Genomic DNA, 21,958 nt, shown 5'->3' with positions numbered 1-21,958 from the left:
TAGGGCGCGATCCTGGAGATCCAGGATCGAATCCCACATCGGGCTCCCAGTGCATGGAGCCTGCTTCTCCCTCTGCCTGTGTCTCTGCCTCTCTCTCTCTCTCTCTCTCTGTGACTATCATAAATAAATAAAAATTAAAAAAAAAACAATGACAAAATATCACTTTTGCCTACCACATTGTTTAGTATTGAAAAAGTTAATACACTCAGTGTTTTGAACAAGTTGAAGAAAAACAGATACATTCTACTGTTGAAAGTGTAACCCGGTAGACCTTTTACTTGGTAATTTGGTAGCATCCATCAAAACATTTATGTATCATTTGACCCATTAACTCCACTTCCAGGTATTCCATAGATGTATAAGTGACTGAAGACAGACATGCTCAGGAATGTTCACTGCATCAGTATTTATATCAGTGATGTTGAAATAGGGCCTGTATGACAATGGCAATTCAATTCACCAATTGTTACTAGTCTGTGGGGAGATAAAGGGTCAGAATATAAATCAATCAGGAACACTGTGAGTTCAGGTGACAATTTTTTTCATAGAAGTTTTTCTTGCAGTATTTTGGTGTTAAGCTCCTTATCTCAAAGCAGCACTTTGAATAGCACTAGTTTATAATAACTAAAAATTGGAAATAATCCAAAAGTCCACCAAGGAGGTATTTGCTAAATAAATTATAAAAGATCCAAAATAAAACCCTAGGCATTCATTTAAATAATCAAATCTACACAGACACACACACACACATATATATATACTCATGGTGGAATGGAAAAAATATTACAGAATAGTATGAATATAGTAAGAAGTGCTAGATGAAAAAGTACAAGTTTGTATATACATAGAGTTTCTGGAAATACACACATGAGATTGTTAACCATGGTTATCTTTGGGATGTGGAATTGGGATCACTGAGAGATAGGGTATGGGTTTTTTTTTTTTTTAATCTTATGGCCTCCTAAACTGCTTAAATGTTTCTATGACTAGCATAAGTTCTGTTTATACTTTTTCAAAACATGAATTAAGATTTTCAAATTTTGTTTAAAAGTCATGAATACAAGTCAGATTAGACTAACTGCAGATCAAATTTCCTGAAACTGGTTTTGGGCTGAAATTTGTTTCAGAAGACTTACTGAGACAAACTTTACATAAATTTCCATGGATTCATCCATGTAAAGATGTAAAAATCACACCAGCTTGTTTGTCCAAACTCAGACTTTGGCTTTTCTCACCTTAAGAGAATAATTTATTATGGGCAATACATACACTTCTCAAACCAAATTTTTAGTCCATCTGTAAGATGTATCTCTAATCTAGTAAGTAGTGAAGTCAAGATTCTGTCCATGCCGTGTGACAATCATTCGCCTAATTCTGATCATTATTGTTACAAAGAAGTAGAAGACCAGAAAGCTCTGCTCAAGAAGGCTGGAAGATGGTAAATACAATATGAACTTGACAAAATCTGGGGGGGTCCTATTATGCTTCATGGAAACCACAGTTTATATTGCCAAAAATTATGGGCTATTAGGTCTTTCAGAGTCATCTGGAACACATTAATAATCATTAACATTTGTACAGAATATGCAGTTTGCAAAGTACTTTTATATTCACTGCCTTATTTAATCCTCACAACACAACTTTGGAGTAGGTAACTTTCATAGATCAAATTTTATAGATGCAAACAGTACACAAGGCTTATGCTTATTCCCCAAAGTCACTAAGCAGTGGAGAGGCAAAGCCAGGTTATGCCAGTCCAAGTGCTTACCACCATCCCATACTGCTTTCCAAGGCATGGCCGACCTAAGCTGCCCCAGACAAGAAGAGTCTGGGTGGCTTGCTTACTCTCTGTGTTTATTTGCATGATGTTATGCTGTTGAGCTGGATGAGTTTAAAAGCAGACCATGGCTGTTGCCATGTTTGTTAAACATTGCTACTTGGAGCAGGCAGGGATACAGACAGCAGCATGAATTCTTAGTCGTCTTGAACAGAATCAAGCAGGACGAATAGAGGAAAAGGCAATTCTAGTCGATATGGATGAAGGAAGCTCTTGCACATTCTATGTTTTCTATTGGCATATCTGTTCTTTCCTGCCTTTGTTCTACTTCATTCTTTTCTCTGGAAAGTCCAAGGTAATGATAACAAAAAGATCTTTCCTGAAGATCTCTCCAGTTCTGATTCCAACTATTACTACTCCACAGCAGTCTTTCATGTCAGACACCTTTCCTTTCCACAAGGTTCTTCATTAAACTCTCCGTATTTCTATTTTCTTGTACACAAACCCTATATAGAGGAACTATAATTATGTGATAATACCTTCCATTTAAGCATCTATTAATTGCTAGACATTGTGGTAGGCACTTTATACGTTGTATGTGATCTCTAAACCTTGTAGCATATCTACAAGGTATGACTCATTCCTCTTACTTTGCAGATGAAGAAAGCCAAGTCCAGAGGGACTGAGTTTGGATCTTATGTAGTGAGTGGCAGAGCTAAGATTCAAACATAGATCCATATAGCTTCAAAGCTAAGATCCTCTCCAGGACATAGCACACGGTAATAAAACTTATTGTATTAGCAACTGAAAGAAGGTATTTAGTGTAAATGTTCATTTTTAAGTTATGCATTTTAACAGTTAGCATCATACTCTCTTTTCCTCAGCTCTTAAAAGGTGGGCTGGTGGTCTAAGGTGATGAAAAACAAACCTAATATAAATGCAGTGCTCCCATATCATATCCCTTACCAACCTAAAGAGACTTATAGCATATAATGAACCCTTCTGTTCTACTTCTTTCTCCACCTGGTCAACTCTCAAAGGAAAACAAAATTCATATGATCATTGAGGTCTAGAAATTAACTTTTATTTTCAATCTGTCAAGAACTCCTGGCAGTTATTAATTTTATTAAAATGATTACATATGGCAAAACAAAGAATAGAGGTAATTCTATTTCTCTACAACATAAATTATGAGTTAGATTCTTAGCTGCTGGCTCAGCATTGTTCAAGATTCTTTTAAAGGATGGAGGGACTTTAATTTCCAGAAAATGTTAAAGCAGCAAAAGAAAAAATAAATTAAAAGTAATTGCAATTGGAGATATTGCCAAGGATGTGTTAATTACAAAATCTTCTTGATGTGTTTATAGGCCAGATTCCAAGCTTTGGTATTTAAAAAAATCATGTGAAAGCTCTCCTATATTGACTTGTCATCCATAGTTTATAACACAGAACAAATTTGCTGATTCTTTTTTAAAAAATGGCAAAAATGAATTATGACTCATTCAAATAAAAAACAACCAGCATCCATTCATCTAACTGAAATATGTCAAAACAAAAATCAATTGTATTAAAATATTTAATACCAGAATAACTTATAATAGTATGAAAAAGAGTGAAGTACTTGTCCTTAGTTTTCTTTAACATGACCACATTTTGACAAAATTAATTTATAAAGATTCCAAAGTTTTTATCATGGATCTGTAACTATTTAAGGTTGTAAACCGAAAGAACTCATACTTCATCTGATCATACAGTCATAACTTAACATATCTTGCTTTGCACTTACTGTTACTGCAAACAGCAATTTAGAAAACAAAGTAAAAATATATATATACAAAATATTTTTATATCAAATTATCTTCATTACACTAAATAAACCCAATCCCCAAATGCTATGTTACATGAAAAAGTGTCCTACAATTTATATCAAGATTGATATTGTCCATATATCAACTAGAGCAGCCTTTGGTTTTAAAAGCGTTTTGCAGAATAAAGAAAAATATCACCACATGGCTGCACTACTGGCTCTCATTCACACTCACAAAAAAGCTTTCCAGTTAAAAAAAAATTACAAAATACATTACATACCCAGAAAAAACATCCCACCATAAAAGAGTCAAACCCTTTTTACTTCTCTGTAGCACATATACTCTGTTATATTTGGCATTTCTACTATTTATTCAAGTTTCAAGTCTTTTTCCCCAAGCTGATTAGAATATTATTGTTTGATTGAAAACTATATTCTTCTTTCTTGATATTGATTACTCTCTGTCAATGATAGTCTAATTTAGAAACAAAATGTTCTTTCTTTTAATGCACGATTTCACTTAATTTTTACTACTTTAACATCCTACTTGGCAAAATTCAAAGACTGTCAATGTTTTGTTTTCCATATGTTTTAAATTTAAAAACCAATTTTATGTGGGTATGTGTATATTCACATAGAGATACATTTCTTTCATTGTCTTGTTCTCATTGCAATACAAATTGTGCATCAGCAATTATAATTCGAAATCAACCAGCTAAAAGGTTTTTTAGCCATTCCATATGAAAAAGTTTCCATCACAAAAAGCACTGACCTCTAATGCAAACAGGATTACGTGTTAAAACTAAACTATAGGTTTAGTTCTACACGGGAAAATTCTGAGTAATTTATATAATAAAATTTTAAAAAACTTCAGCAAAACTTAAGAAAAAGAAAATCCAAATTAATTTTAAAGGGCATTGTGGTATTTTCCAGCAATGCTTGGAAAAAGTTTTTCAGATCACAATGTATTTACTGGGATTCTTCTTAAGTGTACATATTATATGATCGCCGCTCCTTTCATTTTGGAACTTTGTAGTGTGTCAGATAGGCAGGCAAGATACATGCATGAAATTCTCACTGTCACTCTGAAAAGCATGCTGAACAATTTTAAATGCTGCGAAAGCTTTTTTTAGAGGAATGTTTCATTTGGGCTGAATAGATTTCCAAGTTTTAACATGTGAGTTACTGAATACGTTGTGAGGGCTTTCAGTGATTGTGGTTTCAGTCCTGAATGGTTAGGCCCATCTGGAGTGACACACACAGACTAACAAGCTTTGTGGCGCTGTCATTTGAGGCATAGCTGCTCTGCTCTGCCCACGTTGTTGCTGATATTTGGGAAGCAAGGCACTTACTGTAATGGCAATGCAGACACTTGATGCATAGTTTTAGTAACATAAAATAAGTTACTATTTTTGATTAAAGTGAGGTTTTTATAATTTATATGTCTTTTATAGAAGCAACTAAATGATGTATTTAGGATAATTAAAAATAAGAAGAGGTTTAAAAGGGAGTCATTTTCATTTCTGCTTCAGCTCTTAAGATGAGGATTTATGGGAAAACACTGACGTGAAGAATGGCAATTGGTTTGAAAAGCAATAAACTCTTAAAACTGCTGAACCAGTGGCACTTTGACCGTTTTTACTTCTGCTATATGTGACGACTTCTGGATGATGCAGCTGGTAGTTCCCTGTAGTGTGTCTTTGCCCTGTGCAAGATTTGTTAAGGCCATAGCTGCGTTAATCTCCTTCCAATATGTGTCATCCTTGCTTGGTCCCTTCCTGTTGGCTGCACTGGATTTAAGCAAAAAAGAAAGAAAATGATCAAACTCACTGCAGTGTACACAGAAAATGCCATCAGTGAAAAGCACAAATGGCAGATAAAAACATATTTCTTACCTATCACCCTTATTGGATCCATTTTCCAGGGCATCTGTAAAGACAAGCAAAAATTCAATTATTTTTCTTTCTTTTTTAATCTCCAGAGTTGCATCACTAATTACCAGGAATAGTAAGTAATTCATCAGGAAATATAGTTGAAAATAAGTTAATTATTTTCAAACATAAAGTTGTTTAAATTAAGATACAAAAGAAATCTCTCTGCAAAGAAGCAGGAATAAGATGAGAACAGGTAAGAAAAATACAAAATAGCTTCCATAAATTTACAAAAATTTGATGTTGATTTCTTCTGAGAAATTGGGCCTTTTGGTGAGGAGGCAACCAGTATAGGGACAGGAATGCTAACTCTTCTTGCAGCCAGGTTCTGGCCTCACTCCCCGACTCACCTGCTGTGTCTCTTTGGACAGGCTACGATGCTCCCACAAAGTCTGGGATGCGGTTTTCTTGACTATAAAATAAGGGAGTTCCTAGAAGATCTTCAGGGCACCTCTGGTTCAGTATTCTATGATTTCATAGGAATCCAATCTTCATCTCAGAAAAAGGACTGGCAAGCAGTTCTTTCTGGCTAGCTGGCAAATGACTGACAGATTCAATACAGCAGCACAGGACTTCTGGCATATTAGAATAAGCAGGTACCAGTCTTCTAGCTGCAAGGGAATCCCTCATCCCTCATGTTGCAGGAAATAAGCATTTGGGTGTGAGCTTTGCTTATGCACCCTCTATTGTGGTGTAGATTTCCTCCCTCTTTCAGGCACCAATATCTACCAATGCAAACATCAATATCAAGAAAGATGAAATGGGCTACTGATCTTGATTAAAGCTTCCCTTGGTAGCTCTTAAGCTAAAAGAATACGGTATGGGAACACAAAAATAGACATGCTGGAGGGAAAGATGTGTGGAGGGTCTGCTAGCATGTCACAAGAAGTGAGGACAAAGAAGCAAGGTTGGGACTCCCCATCAGCTTATGAGATTCCGAAACTAGGTTAAGTCACTACTACCACCACTCTCATCACCATCACCACCACCATCAGCAAAACAACAATAAATATTATCAAGTAGTTACAGAATGAGGGATTTTATTCCACACAAGAAACTTGAAAAACACAATGTTTGCTCAAAGCCTTTTTCCAGTTCTATGGCTTTTTTGGAAAGCTATCTTTTCCTGCCCTCCATCCTCTCCCTTTGTTTTACTTCCCCCAACCCAATAATTTTGAAGGCAATTCCCCCCCGCCACCCTTCTTTAATGCTCATGGCTAGTTAGGCAATTCCCCCCCACCCTTCTTTAATGTTCATGGCTAGTTATTAGGCCAGCATAATTTTCCAGTTCTGGGCTCTAAGATAGTCATGGGAGTTGGGAATAAGATCATCAACATGATCATAATACAGTGTGACCAGGGTAAAATTTTCCAAGGAAGATATGGTTAAGAGAAAATGACTATATGTCTATGCTGGTGAGGCAGCTAAACTCCTGTGTGCTCTAGGAAGGAAAAGAAGGCAAGCAAACAAAACAAAAAACCTTAGTGCACACATGACAAGGTTGTTACAAGGAATAAATGAGATGCTATGTGTCTGGCCCTAAACAGAACAACAAGCATTAGTAGTCCCTTTCTTTGCTCTCCTTACACTCAGGGATCCTTTGGGGAAAGAGCTCAATCTGTTGAGCTGGATGGCCATCCTCTGGATCTTCTGGTCCTTACTAGGTTGGCCTGGATGGTTAGCTACACTTCTGCTGCTTTTTTATTTTTTTTGGAATTATAAAACTCCTTATTGTAATTGGAGGAAGAGAATGACAATTTTCAATTCACAAAACTCCAATAATCCTAGCTTACAGATCACTTCCTATGTGCCAGACACTATTCTAAGCACTTTGTGTCTTAGCTTATTTAGTATTAGTGACTCTGTAGTGTCTCTTACGTCCTGTTAAGTCATTCTTTGTTTCAACTATTATCTGTAAATCTTTACTCAGGAATGGCAGGGACAAGGCACTACCAAAACAGAGACCAAGTCAAGGCCTTTGTTTAGGAGGAGGAAAGCCAGCAAAACTGGATATTTTACAGAGGGATAAGAAGAGTTAAGCCTTTGCACAATTTTGCCCACAAATTGCAACAATTCTGTTGCCAAAGTGAAGCAATAGGTTACGGAGATATTTATTCAATGGAAAGACTTGGCAAAAGCAGAATAAGTTCCATGAAGCTTAAATAACATTAGGGAAATAACAAAACATAATTTAGAAAAGACCATGTAACTGATGCTCTGGCTTGCAAACAAAGCAGCCTCACATATTCAAAGGGGACCAGAGTCAGATTTCCTACCTGGATGGTCAACCTGAGAGTGATTACCACACAGACAAGGAGGAAGCCTGTGGCTATCTAATAGGTAATGGGTTACAGAACCCAGAAATGCCATAAATGAATGGAGCCTGCATGCAAAAGGACAACATGTAATTCACTGTTAAGGTCCATGGAGAGCTTCTATTTAAGAGGAAGAGTGAACTTCTATGTCCTGCGGCCCCATCAACTACTGGATGCTGCTAGCACTCTCTGTGGCTGGTTCCCTGAGCTCATTCCACTAAGAAACAAGTCTCCTACAGCCAACTGTGAAATTATAAAATTCTACTTACTCTTCGGGTGTATGTATTTTACAATGTGGTGCCTATGAAAAATACCTTTGAAGTGTAAAACATAGATTCCAATCTCTATTTGGGTATTCTTAATTAGTTTCACAAATTTCATGAATTTCAACAATGTGTTCAGCAGTATTCAAAAGACGGCATCCTGCATTTTATTTCTAAAGCTGATTAGTACGTTCAATGTCATTAGGTATGGATTCAGGTTCTTTTTTCCCAGCAACAGAAGATTCATAAAATGTAATGAATAGAAGAGACATTTTACTTCTCTATCAATAGAAATGGGAAAACAATGTAACAAAGCTCAATGTCAAACATTTCAAACCAACAAGAAAGAGGTGACTACTACTATTTAGGGTGGGGAGTGAGGGGCAGAGTTTCTGTGTCCAGGGTACTTTTGGTACAAAACATAAACTGGTGTTAGAAGGGCATGCTTTTCCTGTTGTGTAATTGGTAGGTTGCCTGGTGTCACTAGGATATTATGCATCCAAGAGCCACCTCCTGCAGAGTAGTGTGTTCTAGTTCCCAGAAGACCTAGCAGAAGGAAGATAGCAAATACGGGTCCTTTTAATCTGAAATATTTGTGCTTTTGCAGGAAAGCAAAGGACAATAAAGATCTGGTGGTTTGGGAAGAGTTTTTCTACTCCTTAATGCTGAGATGAAATCTGGGGAAATACCTCAGGTATTTTAGAGAACTTATTTGAGGGGAACTCAGAAAATTTACAATCTCCTTATTATATTAAATAATTGTATTAAAGATGAAGATTTTTTTTCTTATGCTCTTTTATTTTGAAGTGTAAACTTGCTGGCTCTTAACTGGTTCAAATATTTTGTGTTTTTTCAGCCAATAGATGGGTGTGGTGGGTCAACAGACCACTACACCACTCGGGGCTCATGCCACTCTGCCCACTCCAGGTAAGTGGTCTCACTGGCTCCTCTCCAGAAGTGGCATTCAGTAACAATATGACAGGAGAAGGAAGGATTCTGAATGCTGCTGAAAAGAGATAAATGTTAAGTCTGAGCTAGAGCAGACGTTTCATTGCTGTTAATTAACATGCACAGACTTAGGGTTCTGACTGCCCTACATTCAGCTCAGCTGTATCTCTCACTCTGCTAGTAGCTTGGCTCGGTCTCTCCAAAGTCTGGGCTAAAATGCCTTTTTAGATTCTAAGGTTCCAAAAATCAGCTACGCTGTCAATTACCATAAAAGCAACTGGTTGGCAGGAACAACTTACTGAACCAGCCAAAAGAGCGAGTTTTAAGACCAAAAAAGAAAAGGAAAGAAAAAAAAAAGAGGTGTGTAGTTAGGAAAATCTTGGATGCCGTAAAACCCAAACCATGTTGAAACTTAAAGTGGGGCTATCCTCAGTTTGGACATGTGTTTCCTTATAAAGTTATGTTGAGAAACAGTTATACTAAAAACCCCTTCTATTGCAACTCGAGATGTGTAAGCACCAAGCTCTGTGGGCAAAGGGTCCGCTCGACATCGATAAATGCAATTTAGAAACGTATTAGTTCTGATACATATTCCTGAAGTAAGAGTTATAGTCATAAAAAGAGGCAAAATATGGCCAAAGCAGTTTCTCTGAGATTTTTTTTTAATATTTTATTTATTTATTCATGAGAGAGAGAGAGAGAGAGAGAGAGAGAGAGGCAGAGACACAGGCAGAGGGAGAAGCAGGCTCTATTCAGGGAGCCCGATGTGGGACTCGATCGCGGGACTCCAGGATCAGATCCTGGGCTGAAGGCGGCGCTAAACCGCTGAGCCACCCGGGCTGCCCTTTCTCTGAGATTTTTAAAAATTTAACTAACTTACCCTAAAGTTAGGATCGCTGAAAAATATTCCACAAATGTGGAGTAGTAACTCATACCACTGAAATGTAAATAAAGAGAATGAGGATTGTTGGAACAAATCATCCTAAGATTTGTGTGAAATCAGAAAAGACCCCGAATTGCCAGGGGAATATTAAAAAATAAAACCATAGCTGGGGGCATCACAATGCCAGATTTCAGGTTGTACTACAAAGCTCTGGTCATCAAGACAGTGTGGTACTGGCACAAAAACAGACACATAGATCAATGGAAACAGAATGGAGAATCCAGAAGTGGGCCCTCAACTCTATGCTCAAATAATAGTCGGCAAAGCAGGAAAGACTATCCACTGGAAGAAAGACAGTCTCTTCAATAAATGGTGGTGAGAAAGTTGGACATCCACATGCAGAAGAATGAAACTAGACCACTTTCTTACACCACACACAAAGATACACTCAAAATGAATGAAAGATCTAAATGTGAGACAAGATTCCATCAAAATCCTAGAGGAGAACACAGGCAACACCCTTTTTGAACTCGGCCATAGCAACTTCTTTCAAGATGCATCCACGAAGGCAAGAGAAACAAAACCAAAAATGAACTATTGGGACTTCATCAAGATAAGAAGCTTCTGCACAGCAAAGGATACAGTCAACAAAACTAAAAGACAACCTACAGAATGGGAGAAGATATTTGTAAATGACGTATCAGATAAAGGGCTAGTATCCAAGATCTATAAAGAACTTATTAAACTCAACACCAAAGAAACGAACAATCCAATCATGAAATGGGCAAAAGACATGAACAGAAATCTCACAGAGGAAGACATAGACATGGCCAACATGGACATGAGAAAATGCCCTGCATCACTTGCCATCAGGGAAATACAAATCGAAACCACAATGAGATACCACCTCACACCAGTGAGAATGGGGAAAATTAACAAAGCAGGAAACCACAAAGGTTTGAGAGGATGTGGAGAAAGGGGAACCCTCTTACACTGTGGGTGGGAATGTGAACTGGTGCAGCCACCCTGGAAAACTGTGTGGAGGTTCCTCAAAGAGTTAAAACTAGACCTGCCCTACGACCCAGCAATTGCACTGTTGGGGATTTACCCCAAAGATACAGATGCAGTGAAACGCCGGGACACCTGCACCCCGATGTTTCTAGCAGCAATGTCCACAATAGCCAAACTGTGGAAGGAGCCTCGGTGTCCATCAAAAGATGAATGGATAAAGAAGATGTGGTCTATGTATGGAATATTACTCAGCCATTAGAAACGACAAATATCCACCTTTTGCTTCGACGTGGATGGAATTGGAGGGTATTATGCTGAGTGAAATAAGTCAATCAGAGAAGGACAAACATTATATGGTCTCATTCATTTGGGGAATATAAAAATAGTGAAAGGGAATGAAGGGGAAAGGAGAGAAAATGAATGGGGAAATATCAGAGAGGGTGATAGAACATGAGAGACTCCTAACTCTGGGAAATGAACAAGGGGTGGTGGAATGGGAGGTGGGCGGGAGTTGGGGTGACTGGGTGACGGGCACTGAGGGGGGCACGTGATGGGATGAGCACTGGGTGTTATGCTGTGTGTTGGCAAATTGAACTCCAATAAAAAGAATTTTTTAAAAAAATTAAATAAATAATATAAAAATCATGTACTATGTATTTCCCTAAATTAAAGTGGAGTGAGTCAGAGCTCCAGACGCTTGACAACTGCATCCCCTCACACTGTGTCAGTTTTGGGGCCATCAATGGAGACAGCCATGGTTCAGTGTGTTTCTGATCTCAGAGGTCCCATGAGTCCCCAGGACACCAGATCAATTTTTGGAATTATTTACATACTTAGAACAATTGAGATAAAGAATAAGACTCTGGTGAACCAGGCAGATGGAAAACCTCTCTGAAGGTGACAAAAAGCCAACAGCTCTAAATCTACAGGAGCTTACCCTAAATGGACACAGCGATTCCCTGGGGCTCCCTGCTCCTACCTCCACAGTCTCTATCTTTATCTCCCCCATACTAGATCCAGGCGGGGTCACACACATATACATAAAGATTGGTTCCACAGTGACTCTACACTTCTTTCCTTTGAAGAATAGCATATGCTGCATGTCTCTAATAAGAAAGTAATACAGGTTCACTGCAGAAAATCTGGGAAAAAGTATAAGAGAGAAAGTAAAGGAAATTTAGGGAAAACTAATATAACATTTGGTTCTATGGCTTTCCAAACAGGTTTATATGTTTTTTAAAATGGGGTCATGCTGTACGTTTGCTTTTTCACTAAATTTCTACGTTTGCCTTACACCTTGTTAATAAATGATAATAATCTGCCATTTGGTCTTCCCTGATGTGAAAATGCTTTTTGCCTGTGAAATATAAACAGATTGAAAGAATTCAAAATCCAGCTTCATCCAGTTTAAACTTGAATATTGAGAGACTCAAATGTTATGAGAAGGGGTTATCTTTAGAATAATAATTACTAACTAACATTCATTGGATGCTCTTTCTTATGTTAGGCATGATGCCAGGAACTCTAAAATGTTATCTGGTTAGATGCTTACAATAACCCTGTAAAATAGAATCATGGCCCTTATTTTCAAATGACACTGTAGCATAGAGGGGTCCAGAAACTCGCAAAGGACTCAGTTTGGCATTGGGGGTGGTGAGTCTTAGTGCCATGTCAGCCAAACTAAAGGTCATGTTTTTAACTACTGCATTCAATTATTCAAGTGGTCTCTATCGATAAAGTCATTTCTATACACTAACAATGAGACTGAAGAAAAAGAAATTAAGGAGTCAATCCCATTTACAATTGCACCCAAAAGCATAAGATACCTAGGAAAAAACCTAACCAAAGAGGTAAAGGATCTATACCATAAAAACTATAGAACACTTCTGAAAGAAATAGAGGAAGACACAAAGAGATGGAAAAATATTCCATGCTCATGGATTGGCAGAATTAATATTGTGAAAATGTCAATGTTACCCAGGGCAATTTACACGTTTAATGCAATCCCTATCAAAATACCATGGACTTTCTTCAGAGAGTTAGAGCAAATTATTTTAAGATTTGTGTGGAATCAGAAAAGACCCTGAATAGCCAGGGGAATTTTAAAAAAGAAAACCATATCGGGGGCATCACAATGCCAGAGTTCAGGTTGTACTACAAAGCTGTGGTCATCAAGACAGTGTGGTACTGGCACAAAAACAGACACATAGATCAATGGAACAGAATAGAGAATCCAGAAGTGGACCCTCAACTTTATGGTCAACTAATATTCGACAAAGCAGTTAAGACTATCCACTGGAAGAAAGACAGTCTCTTCAATAAATGGTGCTGGGAAAATTGGACATCCACATGCAGAAGAATGAAACTAGACCACTCTCTTTCACCATACACAAAGATAAACTCAAAATGGATGAAAGATCTAAATGTGAGCAAGATTCCATCAAAATCCTAGAGGAGAACACAGGCAACACCCCTTTTGAACTCGGCCACAGTAACTTCTTGCAAGATACACCCACAAAGGCAAAAGAAACAAAAGCAAAAATGAACTATTGGGACTTCATCAAGATAAGAAGCTTTTGCACAGCAAAGGATACAGTCAACAAAACTAAAAGACAACCTACAGAATGGGAGAAGATATTTGCAAATGACATATCAGATAAAGGGCTAGTTTCCAAGATCTATAAAGAACTTATTAAACTCAACACCAAAGAAACGAACAATCCAATCATGAAATGGGCAAAAGACATGAACAGAAATCTCACAGAGGAAGACATAGACATGGCCAACACGCACATGAGAAAATGTTCCGCATCACTTGCCATTAGGGAAATACAAATCGAAACCACAATGAGATACCACCTCACACCAGTGAGAATGGGGAAAATTAACAAGGCAGGAAACCACAAAGGTTTGAGAGGATGTGGAGAAAGGGGAACCCTCTTACACTGTGGGTGGGAATGTGAACTGGTGCAGCCACCCTGGAAAACTGTGTGGAGGTTCCTCAAAGGGTTAAAACTAGACCTGCCCTACGACCCAGCAATTGCACTGTTGGGGATTTACCCCAAAGATACAGATGCAATGAATTGCCAGGACACCTGCACCCCGATGTTTCTAGCAGCAATGTCCACAATAGCCAAACTGTGGAAGGAGCCTCGGCGTCCATCGAAAGATGAATGGATAAAGAAGATGTGGTCTATGTATACAATGGAATATTACTCAGCCATTAGAAACGACAAATATCCACCATTTGCTTCAATGTGGATGGAACTGGAGGGTATTATGCTGAGTGAAGTAAGTCAATCAGAGAAGGACAAACATTATATGTTCTCATTCATTTGGGGAATTTAAATAATAGTGAAAGGGAATATAAGGGAAGGGAGAAGTGTGTGGGAGATGTCAGAAAGGGAGACAGAACATAAAGACTCCTAACTCTGGGAAAAGAACTAGGGGTGGTGGAAGGGGAGGAGGGCGGGGGATGGGGGTGAATGGGTGACGGGCACTGAGGGGGGCACTTGACGGGATGAGCACTGGGTGTTATTTTGTATGTTGGTAAATTGAACACCAATAAAAAATACATTTATTATAAAAAAAATAAAGTCACTTTTGAAGACCATGACAAGGACAAGGCTTAACATGCTGTTTACTAGAAACCCTACTGAATGACAACCTATTAAAAATCTATTAAGAATCTTTTTTTTTCTTTTTGTTAGTATTATAGACCACAGAGATGCAAAGAGACTTTGTTTCCAGCTTATGATTTAATCTGTAAAGTAAAAAAGTCTATCCAAATCACAGAATAGGGACTCTAAGCTCTCTTGAGCTCTCTCCCATGCTTTAATTAGATTGACATTTTAATAGATGTGATATCCTTCTAATCACTCTTCTATTGCCCAGAGTGAATTACTGCTAAATAACTCCTAGACAGCTGTGGCTACATCACTTTTAGAAGAAATTTTTGTGGTTAGCCTCTCTTTGGGGTAGTCAGAGCTTCTGAATGAGTAATGATAAATCATTCTAAGTGATGTTTGCCTCAGCAGGAAGGAAAAAAATACCCAACAACCTGCAACACGTATCTGTTGATGACTGAACTGCTTCTTCCAGATCCACTATGACCAGAAGTGAGTTCTACTTCAAAACTTTAGCATGACAGGAAGAGATTGCAATTGAGCTTGGCGAGTATCAAGGACACTGCTTGCAGAAGAGTTATTGAAGACTGAGTTTCGACAGCCTTGAGACGAGGGAGTTGTGCAAGCTTTCTGAATAGTGAGAATTATAAAATGAAACCCACCTCATCTTCATGGATAGAGTTACAATTTTTTCCCTTTTGCAATATACTAGCTAAATTATTTATCCTGAGGCCTTAAAGAACGAGTGGCTTCCAAAGTCATTTCAGAGTTTGAAGAAAAATCTTTTCCAAAAATTAAGCCAGTGTTTCCTCCAGCCATGACTTCCACCATCTGGCCATAGATTCTTTTCCTTCCTGCTACCTCTCATGTGGGCTGGCCCCTCACTATGGCTAATGATGCCCAGATGTCCTGGATCCACAGGGTCCCCACCTTCAGCTGCCTGTCAATGCATCATCTCCTCTAACTCCTGCCAGGAAATAAAAATTAGAAACCACATCCCTCTCTTCTGGACCAATAGCAAAGAGCTCCCTGGTCAGGGTAGGGTAAGTTGACATCTCAAAGCTTTCAGGGTAGGTTATATTTCCATTAAGAACAACAGAATATCTTTATTTTTCCAGCAGTACCCATGAAGGCACAGACCCCAGCAGTCTGTGTGCAAACCTGTGAAACTGTTGCTTGGCTCCTTATCAGTTAGGGAGTCTAGCCTTGATGGCTTTCCTTGCTATGCAGAGCATAAGAACTTGAGACTAATGGCTCCTTGTTAATTCCAAGTGGTACCTTTGTTATTGTAAAATGCACAGGTATTCTGACGCATCAATCTAGGCTGGAGGACTAAAGGTGAAGGAAGTGGGACTTATAATTTGAAAGGAACTTTTCAAATAAGCAGAGTACCACCCATCTGTCATGCCTTAACTTCACTTTCAATCTTTTTCACTAAATATTCTTGATGCTAAATTGTTCTGCGTAATCCCAATCTACCAAGATTGCTCCTCTGTGATCTCAAAGGTTCCACCTTTCCAAAGTCTAAGACTTTCACTTTGAAACTTCACTTTGAAAATGAGAATGCTGTCTATGGGGAGGAAATTGTTGGTGAGTGACCAGAAAGGGGGTTTGGAAATGTTAAATATTCTCATTTCTGTCCTTAGTTCATTGTTATTAACTACAAGGCTGGTCTAGTGTGAGGCACAGAGACAGTTTAGTGCAGTGGTTGGAGCCCAGACCCTGGAACCAGACAGCAGGAGTTGGACTCTTGCTCTACTACTTACTATCTCAGCTGACCAGCTGCTTGACTTCCTTGTGCTTCAGCTTTCTCACCTATAATGGGTCTAATAGCACAAGACTCATAAACTTCTTTTGAGGACCATATGACTGAATATTTTCTAAAACAGAAGAGAGCTTGAGCACTTACACCAAGCACTATATAAATCCTCATAAAATTAAAAAAAATTAACCTCCTCTCACTTTACTTTTTACATCTAGAATATAGGGTTGAATGTAGTCACCCGTAAAAGAGTATTGTTCAGAGATTTAATAAGAAAACCATTATGTAAGAACAAAATATTTTAACTCTGGGCAAAGTCCATCAGCTCAGATTAATGGATTAAGTGTGCAGAATCTATCATCTTCAAGGACAAAATGATGCTACTTTGTGCCAAACTATCACAACATGCCAAGACAAAGAGGACTGGAGCCACATGAAAGAAGAGCTGCAAATTTGAAGTGTCTAATGGATGTCGTTACTTCATTTTCACAAGGGGAATATTGGAGATGTTACCCAAAATGTTTCATCCATGAAAGCTACGTTTCCAGCCAAAGTCTCAGAAAATGACTTCCTAACTATGCATGAATAACTCCCTGTGTGTTGCAAGGAGCATTAATTGTTTATAAAAGCACTCCATTTACATGCCAGTTGGGCTACTAGTTTTGAAAACTGGATGGACTTACCAATTCTTAGCTAACCCTTAATTCTGGCCCAAAGTTGACATTGATATTCATCCTCTAAGTTCTTCAGTAGCACAAGAACTCTTTTTCCTGAGATCAATGATATAGCTGCCACACTGCAGTTCTAGAAGGTTGACTTGTCAAATGAATGTGTAGCTGCATAGTGTTAGGTTGTGAAGTATTAATAGGTCTATCTTCAATAAAAAGAAATGGAAAAATATGCATTTGTAATGATCTAGAAACTGGCTGGAGAGTCTGGCTCCATCCATGTATTTTCTTTTTCTTTTTTTTCCATCTATGTATTTTCAAGCTCTTCAATATCTCTGAGAAACCATCAAAAAGTATTTTTCCTTTGATATATGAACTGTAGTGTATCTTTGAATTGGCTCACATTTTTGCCATGCTTTTCAAATTCCTCAAATTACCATCTCCAGAAATGGCACTAGAGACTAGGAGACCTTGCTGTTAAACCTGTCTGACTGCATTAACACCAGAAATGACACAATAAAAGAGATGACGTTCACAAACTTCTTGGATCTTTCCGAGGAGTAGCAAATGACAGCTTCTCTACTCACAGTTCATCTGCTGTATTTATTAATAGAAAAGAAACATATTTTAGACACAAGATGAACAGGATTACTAGTCCTTCTACTTTTCAAATACATTTCAACGTTAATACATTTAAAATGTTAAAACTGTACTTGGCATGTCAGTGTTCTATGTTCACACATTTCTACATTTAAAGGTTCTGCGATTTTCTGCTTTTCATTTCAGAAACAGTCATTTAAAGTCTAAAGTGGAGTAGGGATGGGCTTTGAAATGAAGACTGGGAAGATTTTTGCTGATGGTATTGAAGGGCATGAGAATTTTAAGAAGGAACTAGGCATAAAAGGAAGATAAAATCCTTCTGGTGCCTTGGCTGTGGCTAGAGGTTCAAGAGCACTAGTCTAAAGGTCTTCTGATGTCCCATTTCGATGAAATCCCACCACCACCACGACCACCCCTCCACCTCTGCCATTTAAATCTTGCCAGAGGTATCCACTCTAAATTTCGTCCAGAAATCTACATCCAAACACATTTATTAAATTCCAAAAACATACAGATCCTAATCCACTATTATCACCTAAATTTAGAATGCAAGAGATTTATAGGGAAAAAATGGGAAAAATTGCTGCATAGTAATAAGTTGATCTGTTTGAAGGGAAAACAAAAACATTTTATAGATCAAAAAAACCATCTTTTTGTATCATAATTTTTTGAAGCACAAGATATGTCCTGGGACCATAGGAAAACAGCCGACTCACCAGGCATGCAGCCTTGGGCAAGCTATGCACACTGCGTCTAAGTGTCTTTCCCTACAGAATGGGGACAGCAGTAACCCTACTTCCCTGGGTGGCTGTGAGGGTTAAATGAGGTAGTGAGTACTGAACTCTTGGAACAATTCCTGGTCCATGGTAAAGGCTATGGCATCACGATTCCTGAAGTGAAGAAGCAATGGTGTCACCCTTCACCAGCCACAGGAGCTGCTCCAAGTTCCACGGAGGTGCTAGCCCTATATGTGCTTTCTGCTATCACACCCTAGCCTCTAACCTGTCTTCTTGAATGCTGTAGAGAGGAGAATAATACACACAGGGAACCTCTCCAAAGGGCAGGCTCCTGGATCCCGTCTCTGAGACTGTGACTCCATAGGTCATAGAGATGCCAGGAATGTGCCTTTGAATGAGTTCCCCAGGTGCTCTAATATATGGCTGCCCGGGGAGAAAAACTGCTGCAGAGCATCACAATATGTGCTGCCGAAGTGAGCACTGCTGCAGAGCATTAGAAGTGGTTGTGTTTGGTGCAGGAATTTCTGGGTTTCACTCAAGTGTAGCAGCAAATGTACAATTTCTTCAGTTTTTCTCAAAAATCATTATGGATTCTTAATGTTCCAACAAAGATCAAATAACAAGGCTGTATTTAACAAACTAAGTTCTTGATTCTATCTTCATGTGAATAGAAGATATAACACTATTGTTGGAAAATATTTTTCAGAAATTGGTGCTCCAGCTTCAGAGATAGTTTTCATTGCCTATTTTTACTGAAATATGAATATAATGCCACTAAAAATGCCTTTTTTGGGGGAGAGATAAAACATTTCACTTTACTTGCATTGCTTTTCCCCAGTTATTACAATTTTTAATATACTATGACATATAATTCAGGGACAGTCATTACAAATACAAACTAGAGAAAAAAGAAACCCAAGATTTTTGCTGTAATATATTACAGAATATTTCAGAATAATCAAATCATCCTCTTTCTTCTAATTGGAACAGTGATGGTAACAATATACTGTTATAAGATCTGTGTTTTCTGTTTTGAAAATAAACATGTTGGCCCAACTGTATATTGCTGTGGTGGTGGGACCTTTTATTTTTGTAACTCTTGTATTTTTTTATCTTTCCTTTGGGAAAATAGGGTGACAGATAGTAATCCACATGGGATGATTAAAAACTAATTATTCAACGTAACATAGATTTTTTTTCTTTCTAGGGTAGGATAATATGCTTTTAAAAACTAAAGTAAACTTAGTTTCTGCTGCTCTTAGTAGAATGTTTTATTCACGGCTGCCTCAAAAAGAACAGAGCATTGTTTTATTATACATCAACATAGTGATGAGGTTTTACAAACAGTTTTTGGTTGTTTTTAATGTTATTTTTATAGCAGCCCTGAGACATAACTAGAGCTATATGATCTCTAAAGAGGAACAAGGTTAAGGGTACAGAGGGCGCCTGGGTGACTGAGTTGGTTAAGCATCTGCTTTCAGCCCAGATCCTGATCCCAGGGTCCTGGGATCGAGTTCTGTATTGGGCTCCCTGCTCTGTGGGAAGCCTGCTTCTCTCTCTCCTTCTGCCTGCCACTCCCCTTGCTTGTGCTCTCTGTCCAATAAATAAATAAAATCTTAAAAGAAAAAAGGATATAGGGTACAGAACCACTATGCAAAAAGCGGGCTACCACCAAGGCCAAAATCACTGAAATTGAATGCAGTGGAAATGATGTTGAATGTAGCTGTGAAGTAGGATTGAGAGGGTCCTGTCCAGGCCTGTGGGTGGCTTTGCTCTTGAACAAAGGCAAAATGTCAGAGCATCTTCTTGGACCAAAGGACTGCAGTGAACCAAAGTGCAAATGGTGGTCACCTCAAAGCCACCTAATGGTTGATGGGCAGGCAGAGAACAGAGAATGGCCCAGGTGTCTGTGGAAGGGTGAGCTGAGAATGTTCCTTTCCAGAGCATGTAGACCCATCCTGTGCCGAGACCCAACTGCCAATGGCCTACCAAAATTATATATAGTGAATAAAAAGGGTCACTAAAATAATAAAGTTCCATACCACAGCCTTAAGAAATGTAATATTCAGGAAAGGTACTTCTGTGAGCTTCACAAGATATTAAAAATATAGAACTTAATCATGGAAACAAAGAAATGATAAAGAGAAAGCAAGCACCCATATACATCAAAAAACAAAACAAAACACAACACCAGATCTCAATGACCATCAGGGAAGAAGGAGAACAAATATAATATACAGAAAAATTCTTGCAAAGCCATTTCATGAAAATTTAAGTACAAAAGAATGGCATGTTTTCATGATTTAAATATATTTAAATGCAAGCAGCTGCCATACATATTGTCTTATAAATGTTATGTGCTGTGGTTTGTAAATAAGGCACCTTAAAAATAAAAAGAAAATATTTATTTTATCATTAAATATTATTTAGAGAAAAGAACAATGAAACTAAAACTTTCTCAAGGCTAAAAGTAGTCCTCTGCCATTCCTTATATTTTCTACCTTTTACCATAATTTTGAGACTTTAGAAAGAAATGTAGCATTTTAACAATCAATAACATAAATCAATTTTAGACAAAAGAGAGAAAGGGAGGGAAAGGCAGGGGGCTGTGCAAAAAAGAAAAAGAAAGCAAAAGTTACATTTCCAGAACAAACTAGATCCACTTACCCACATTTTTGTTTCTGGTGATGGAATACACTATATACATTCTCAAAATGATTTAAAAATTAAATTTTCCAATTCTAAATTCTCTTCAGACATCCAGAATTAGATGGTGAATGAGCAACGAGAAACAGATAGTCATTATTGCCTTGAATCAAAATGATATAAAAGAGTCTGGCTTTCCGGTGGTCATCGAGACAGTGTGGTACTGGCACAAAAACAGACACATAGATCAATGGAACAGAATAGAGAATCCAGAAGTGGACCCTCAACTTTATGGTCAACTAATATTTGATAAAGGAGGAAAGACTATCCACTGGAAGAAAGACAGTCTCTTCAATAAATGGTGTCAGGAAAATTGGACATCCACATGCAGAAGAATGAAACTAGACCACTCTCTTGCACCATACACAAAGATAAACTCAAAATGGGTGAAAGATCTAAATGTGAGACAAGATTCCATCAAAATCCTAGAGGAGAACACAGGCAACACCCCTTTTGAACTCGGCCACAGTAACTTCTTGCAAGATACACCCACAAAGGCAAAAGAAACAAAAGCAAAAATGAACTATTGGGACTTCATCAAGATAAGAAGCTTTTGCACAGCAAAGGATACAGTCAACAAAACTAAAAGACAACCTACAGAATGGGAGAAGATATTGGCAAATGACGTATCAGATAAAGGGCTAGTTTCCAAGATCTATAAAGAACTTATTAAACTCAACACCAAAGAAACGAACAATCCAATCATGAAATGGGCAAAAGACATGAACAGAAATCTCACAGAGGAAGACATAGACATGGCCAACACGCACATGAGAAAATGTTCCGCATCACTTGCCATCGGGGAAATACAAATCGAAACCACAATGAGATACCACCTCACACCAGTGAGAATGGGGAAAATTAACAAGGCAGGAAACCACAAAGGTTTGAGAGGATGTGGAGAAAGGGGAACCCTCTTACACT

At 38.1% G+C, this 21,958-nt stretch overlaps 1 protein-coding gene and 1 long non-coding RNA gene across 7 annotated transcripts in view; one reads left to right on the top strand and one right to left on the bottom strand.

Moving 5' to 3' along the window:
* The first annotated feature begins 1,032 nt into the window (after window positions 1–1,032).
* Window positions 1,033–10,685, top strand: LOC140633273 (uncharacterized). The gene is made up of 3 exons (XR_012030910.1): window positions 1,033–2,556; window positions 5,566–5,591; window positions 8,701–10,685. It is a non-coding gene; the product is annotated as an uncharacterized lncRNA (long non-coding RNA).
* Window positions 2,840–21,958, bottom strand: part of MKX (mohawk homeobox) — a 68,239-nt gene continuing 49,120 nt past the window's right edge. For 5 of the 6 annotated variants that reach the window (XM_072825588.1, XM_072825589.1, XM_072825590.1 and 2 more), the window contains 2 exons: window positions 5,480–5,513; window positions 2,840–5,374 (listed from right to left, as the gene is read on the bottom strand). In XM_072825588.1, coding sequence (XP_072681689.1) covers window positions 5,188–5,374; window positions 5,480–5,513 — 221 coding nt within the window. In that variant the 3' untranslated portion in view covers window positions 2,840–5,187. Of the gene's footprint in view, window positions 5,375–5,479; window positions 5,514–17,342; window positions 17,589–21,958 lie in introns of those variants that run through there. The other variant, XM_072825593.1, reaches the window with a different exon arrangement.

This window comes from Canis lupus, chromosome 5, assembly GCF_048164855.1.
Source record: "Canis lupus baileyi chromosome 5, mCanLup2.hap1, whole genome shotgun sequence".
Lineage (NCBI taxonomy): Eukaryota > Metazoa > Chordata > Mammalia > Carnivora > Canidae > Canis > Canis lupus.
This window is presented reverse-complemented; position numbering and strand designations above follow the sequence as displayed.